The sequence below is a fragment of the Cryptotermes secundus genome, unplaced genomic scaffold (genome assembly GCF_002891405.2).
Source record: "Cryptotermes secundus unplaced genomic scaffold, Csec_1.0 scaffold257, whole genome shotgun sequence".
NCBI lineage: Eukaryota > Metazoa > Arthropoda > Insecta > Blattodea > Kalotermitidae > Cryptotermes > Cryptotermes secundus.
Window position 1 is genome coordinate 925,930 of NW_019734352.1, and position 7,096 is coordinate 933,025.

Sequence of the window (7,096 nt, forward strand, 5' to 3'; positions counted from 1 at the left end):
TATTAAGAAGTGCTAATATTTTTGCCACCTTAAAATCTCTATGACCGAATATTGGTATTATTTGTGGTATTACGGAGTATAAAATTAAGATGACACTTCGTAACATAATACACATACTAATTTTCATACCAATCCACCTGTTATTTTAAAGCTATTCCGGTGAGACGAATGGAAGTAAACAGGTAGAACGGTTAAGGCGTTAGCTTCAGTAAATCTTCAACATAAATAAGGAAAGTCGACTCCAGGTAGGCCTAAATATAACTTTATAATAACTTGTTTGATAATCCTGCTTCATAAAGGATAATAATATCTGTTTGTGGCAGGCACTCTTCCGGACGCACTGGAGACAGACTGTTCCAAATGCAGCGATAAACAGAAAGCTGGCTCCACTAAAATCATTCACTTCCTTATCGATAACAAGAAGGAAGACTGGGAGAATCTAGAAGCCAAATACGATCCGTCTGGCGCTTATAGGATCAGATATGAAGCCGAACAGAAGAAAGACGGGGTGAGCATCGCACCAGCCACAGAATAAGCTTGCTCCATACCGCACGGTGGAAGATAATGAAAACAGCAAGAAACGTCCCGGAATTTTCTCGCGGTCAGACATTCAGTATGTTCTGTATCGATCCTTGTTAATGATTATTATGATAGGAGTATACTGAGACCCCCTTTAGCGCTGTCTTGTTTCGTGTCTTCTTTATAGTTTTCTTGTAGTGAAAATTAATAAAATATATTAAAAGTAAAAATAAGAATGGAAGAAATTTACATAACATGTGATAAATTTGAATGCGTGGTTAGTTTCTTATGTTTATATTCTCTATAATCATGAGAACAATTAACGGTAAGCTATTTAATACAAATGCATATAATTAGGAGTCGTTATACAATTATTTTTATTGCTAGTTGGGTGGGACTGAGTCCCTTGTACTGCGGCCACTTCTGGCTTATTGTACCAGCCCCAGATGTTAGGTGAGGGTGATTGTGNTAAACCACTAATTAAGTTTCTATCCACCCAGAACTTCTTAATAGTTGATTAACAGCTAGCAGACTTGCAAAATCTCAGCCTTGTGTTAATTCAAAGGCATTTAGTTCCTAATATCTGGAAGGATTCAAGAAGGAGTGAAGAAGTCAAATTTATGTTATTAAAAATATTATTGTTGATTTTAATAAATAAGGTAGTCCATGAACTGCGTAATATCTAAATAAAACCACTCTTCATGAATAACAAGAAAATAACATTCAATGTTATGTTTTTCAATATATGCAAAAATGAAGTGAACTCGGGCGAGACGGTGGAGTTCCCCGTGAAGCAACATCAACAAAAAGCGGGTCCCAGTGCACTCTGATAGCTCCAGAAGGGAAATAACCAGCTATACCTGAAAAACATTCGTTTTAAATCTACTTGAATTAAAGTGGAAAGGAAATTGAACGTCTCCAGAGGGCATTATTCTGGAACAATTTAATGCAACTCTTGACAACTGAAACATTTCAGATACAAATAGAAATACACTTAATATCTTCCCAATTATCTGTATGCTTCTTAGTATGACCTATGTATGTACAATGCTTAAGATGAATGTGTTACCTGAGTTCATAAGTATTATCTGTGTCTCACTTGATAAAACCACAAATAAAAAGAATCTTTGCATTATATATATATATATATATATATATATATATATATCNAAATAATCCTGTTTTCGTAACTATCATATTTCCACATCACTGTGAGATTAACACTTTCAATAACCATCCATCGGACCGCCTTTGTGGTATAGTGGTCAGAGTTCCTGGCTACAAATCCTGAGGTCCCGGGTTCGATTCCCGGCGCTACCAGATTTTCTGAGAAGTAATTGTTCTACCTCGTGAGGATAATTGAGAAACGGCCCTGGTCTAGAAAACCGTGGGGATTCGTTGTCCTGACCACTCGACACCCTCTATCCGCTAAAGTTGGCACTAACTTCGCCGACAAGCGGCGGTCACTCGGTCAGTATAGTTCAATTGCGGACTAAAGCCACGGGGTTTGTTTTGTTTTTTAACCATCCATCTTTGTAAATATTTATCTTTTATAGCATATGAATATTACCGCATTTGATCCCAACATCTCCTGACCCTGAGAACGAGATAATAAAATATGTTAATGCAATATAGAAATTTCCTCATACAAATCTCACATTGAAGAAAGTCATCTTCTGGGTTTAGGCGCCGTGTATTCTTCGTTTTGGCCGACGTTTCGGAGGAACGTATCGCCTCCATCTTCAGAGCAGTTGAATGGCTTGGAATGCAGAGAGCAGTAGCTGTAGTGATGGGAAGTGAAAGGCGCTGCTTATATACGAATTAGGCAGGGGGGGTGGTTAGGGAGAACGGACCAATAGGAGCAGTGGAGAGCGGTTAAGGCCATATATGGTGTTGTGTGCTAAGGGAGGCAACACAGAAGGCCACATCGTTTCAACGTACACACCTGCCGAAACAGGCATGAAATTTCCATATAGCTGTCATTAGTTATTAATGAAGTGTTCTATAATTCATTACATGCATTGTTTCATTGCAACTCTATTGCAGTGGTTGATCCCAGCGCGAATGCTTGCTATGCTGACTGAGGTTCGTAAATTTACTGAGACCATTGAAGAAAATACAAGGACAGTGCTTCAAAATAGGCATGATCCATTCCTTTACATCTTCTCCAACTTATCAATAACACCAGCAATTAGCAATCTATAATAATTTCACTTAAATATTTTCTGTGACATGTCAAGGCTGGACACTCAGAAACAGAGAAGACCGTCACAATTTGTGTTCTAGGCCAGACACTGTTACTGCAAGGCAAATAAGAAGAATGAAGTTGGCGAGTGCATACAATAAACTTAAGTTTGCGGGCGGAAGAAACGAAATGCGCGTACGAAACGTCGCCGGAAAACCGAAGGGGAGAGACCGCTTATGAGACCCACGTCAGTATCTCAGAGTGTTCATGGGTATCAAATTAGCAAACACGAGGAAGGAAACTCTCCTGGTGTAATTAAATATATATGCAGCCACATTTTTCGAATAACTCGTTAAAATCAGCATATTGCATCCGAGATCATCACAGTGATGACTACAGAGTCATGTCTTCTGTCATGTAACGCCATGTAGTCAGAAACAAGTCAAGAGACGTTTCGGGAGAACATATTGCCTTCATCTTCAGGGTCAAAGTGTAAGCGAGGCAAGGATCCAGCATGAAGCAGGCAGTAAGGTGACCCAAGGCTCTCATGGTGGTGAATATGAAGAGGTCTAGCTACTGGGATGTAGCGCCGTGTGGTCTAGTAGAAGTCATCTCTATATTTAAGGTCGAAGATTAAGCCAAGCAAGATACCAATATGAAACAGGTTGAATTTCATAGGACAAGAAGGCGTTATATCTCAGAATCATTGTGGGTGAGTGTGGCTAGTGTCCCGGACGGGATTCGAAGCAGGCACTTTCCGAATACAAGTCAGAAACTGTGGCGATCAAGAAAACTTGTTCGTTCTCTGTAGCGTGGAATTCCTCGAACTGCTGTGAGCAACTCAAATTTTAGGCCTATAATTTCGAATAGTAAGAAGATGGGGCCCCGGGAGGGGTTTGAAACCGCCGTCTCCAGAATAGAAGTCAGAAGCGTTACCGCTTGAGCAAATTTGTTCAGTCTCTGTGGGATGAAATTCCTTGAACGGTTGAACAAATACTAATAAGTAAATACTATTTAATATCGACAATTCACACCGTTTACTTTCAGTCAGTCGATTCGTTCTTCGAAATGGTGTTGTAACTGGGAACATGTAAGGAATCATAAAGGTAAAAAAGCTAAAGCTATCCTTCTAACAGGCCGCGAAGGCCCATACGGTTGTGAGACGTGGAAGCGCCCACATTTTCTATAAAATCGGATTACAGATGGCGCAGATGGCGACAAGATTTTCAGTCTTACGCGCGGACCGCCCTTTACTTCTTAGGAAGCTTCTTGGTACTCATATCTGTTAGAGGCTGAGTCGACCCAGGGGCCATAGTGCGGCTGGAAGGATTAGATCAACTGAAAAAAAAATTAATAACTCATCGGGAATCGAGGCCCAGATTTTCCGGCTTGTAGCATAGTGCCCCAACCAATTACGTTACCGCGTGCCCCCATATAAGGAATTACATAAGGAATTTTTTAAACAATTATGTTGAATTTGGCAATTTCTATTATATTGAATGTTGTTTTATTTGATCTGAGGGCCTTCGTCCCTTCAACACATCTGCACCGGCGCGTCTTCACATTCAGCGCCAAAAATAAGATTGTGCAGTCTCAGGACTTCTCGTCATAGACGCAATTAGACTTGGCATGTTACATTCTCGGATAGGCAGTTGCAGCAAGGCGCTAATCGAACTGCAGGTCCGTAGAGCCACACTAATTACCGAGTTATGCAATATAGTTGTCTAATGAGGAACACTGCCGGTCACGGTAGCCGAGCGGTGTAAGGCGTGCACTGTCTTCGCTCGCTCAGAAGCCGGGATCGTGGGTTCGAATCCCACTCAGGGCATGGATGTCTGTGTGCGTTTTTCTGTGTTTGTGTACAGGTAGAGGCCTTGCGACGAGCTGATCACCCGCCCAAGGAGTCCAACCGAATGTGTAAGATCTAGAAAAACCGAAGTGAACGGAGAAGTTCATGGAGGTAGACCTAGGCCCACTGGGGCTGTAGTGCCAAGGGGGAGGGGGAAATAAGGAACATTATTTTATGGAATTTACGCCGTGTAGTCCGGTAGAAGCTCACCAACATTTCGGAAAGTCCTAATGATTTCATTTTTACGGTGGAAGAGGAAGCCTAGCAAGACGCAGGAGGAAATCAGACCCTGAAGATGGAGGCAGTACGTTTCTCCGGAATGTCGGGAAACCACCGGACTAGAGGGTACCATATCACAGAGCAGAGTACTCATTGTAATCATCGCTGCGAGAACATCAAATCCAACGTCATTATCCAAGAAGTCTGTTACAGTAAAATTGAAGGTTTCCCGTTAGTCTGACATTTCAGCCTCCTTAAACCTGGGACAATCTATCTAAACCCATTTGACAGAAGATAATGCGTCATGAGGGGGGAGTGAAGCTGAAGTTGGAAGTGTTTTTAACCTCGACATAAAGTGTTCAGCTTTCCGCTTCGAACGTTTCAAGCAACAGGAAAACACTTCGCAAGTTTGGACTAAAGGACAATAAGCCATATCAAGAAGACGTTTAGAGGAATGGAGGTAAAACTCCATGCAAGGTTAACATAATCACCAAGTGGGAGTGACTATTCAGCATTGCTCTCCGGCCACTTGAAACCAGGGAAATACACTATCAATTTATTGGCCAGAAGGCTGGGTAGGAGGAAGGCGGATCCGGATGTGGTGACAAAGAAAATGTTCAACATCTTCCGGAAGTGAAATCTGTATTAGTCCTTTTTTTTTATTGCTAGTGGGGTGGGACTAAGTCCCTTGTACTGCGGCCACGTCTGGCCTATTGTACCAGCCCCAGATGATAGGTGAGGGTGATTGTGGAGCAATTGGTGGAATGAAGATTGGCAGGGGAAACCTAAGTACTCGGAGATAACCTGCCCTAGCGCCATTTTGTCCACCACAAATCCCACTTGACCAGACCTGGGATCGAACCCGGGCCGCCTAGGTGGGAAGCCAGCGACTAACCGCTTGAGCTATGGCGCGGCCTGTTTTAGTCCTTAGTCATTTTAATGATCATAAGTTTAGACGGTGGGGTGAGGGAGGATCCACTGGATAGGAGGTCGGGCGAACCCCAGAGCCGCTCTGGACGACATGAAGAAGTGAAAATTCTTGCCCCCACCAGGACTCGAACTCCGACTCCTTTGTCGTCCAGCCCGTAGCCAGTCGCTATACCGACAACACAACACAGTATGGTAGGACTGTCACGGGCACAGGTTGTGGAAACTGGGGAATTTTACGGAAGAATGGGCTTTCATTGGGATTATGTATGTGTGTATGTATGTATGTATGGAGAGAGGTATAACTAGGAATAGCGGTACGTACAAAATTATAAGAAAATATTGAGGGAACGTCACTGATATACGTACGTTTTGGGAGGCCATTGATTTGTTAATGAGCAGATCTCTAATTTTATACGAGACAGTCCTAGAATTTACGAAACTGCATCTGAATTGAGCATCAGCTATAGAAAGATGTAGTGCAAGAATGGTCTAACCAAAAAGAAGTATAATCTGTTGGAAATCTGTGACCATTTTGACTACATGAATTGAAAGGAAGGGCGGTTACGTGGCAAACAAAATACGCGTATATCTAAGTACTGTGTGACGGTTTCATCGAAACTTAATGAAATTGCGTATAGTATCTCTAGTTACCCTTGTACAGAAAGCCATATCATTGCTCAGGCGGTTAGTCGCGTGCTTCGCACCGCGGCTCAGGATCGAGCCCAGTTCAGGTCATGTGGGATTTGTGGTAGAAAAAGTGGCATTGGGGCAGGATTTCTTCAAGTACTTCGGCTTCCCCTGCCAATTCTCATTCCACCGACTGCTCCACACTCATCATCAACCATCATCCGGGGCTGGTACAATAGGCCAATTAATGCCCGACTTACCGAGTGGTCTCAGTCTCAGCCCACTCCACAAAACTAAAACAAAAAACTACCACTGTACAAATTCCCCACTCACTATTCGGAAATTTCTTAGTAATATGCTTGGTTTATTTCCAGTCTTAACTAATCGATTTCCCAGTCTTACGTGTGCCAGCTGTTTGAAATTAATTTGCATAAGAACTTGACATCCGATCTTATTATGTGTAATAGCTGAATATATAATCAGACCTCAGAAAAACCTGAACCTCGTTTAGAATTTTACCAAGGCCACGTTACGTAAAACAAGCAACAGAAGATTATACTGCAGCATCCTGTTGCATTTTGTATGCTAAATTAGAACCCGCCCTTCTCACAGGGGCAGCAGTTTCCTTTACGACTTGTACACCTGATGATGGCAGCCAGTTGGGTCGAAACATATGGTGTTTGAATAATAGGAAGAGACTAATGCTTCTGAAATGTGATGTTGCGTAAGGACGGTGAGAAGTAGGAGGGCTCATTTCGAAGCAGTAG

At 42.3% G+C, this 7,096-nt stretch overlaps 1 protein-coding gene across 1 annotated transcript in view; it reads left to right on the top strand.

The window, feature by feature from the left end:
- Positions 1 to 922, top strand: part of LOC111868794 (ejaculatory bulb-specific protein 3) — a 12,116-nt gene extending 11,194 nt beyond the window's left edge. The window contains exon 3 of the mRNA XM_023859769.2: positions 324 to 922. Coding sequence (XP_023715537.1) covers positions 324 to 535 — 212 coding nt within the window. The 3' untranslated portion in view covers positions 536 to 922. The remainder of the gene's footprint in view (positions 1 to 323) is intronic.
- The last annotated feature ends 6,174 nt before the right edge of the window (positions 923 to 7,096 follow it).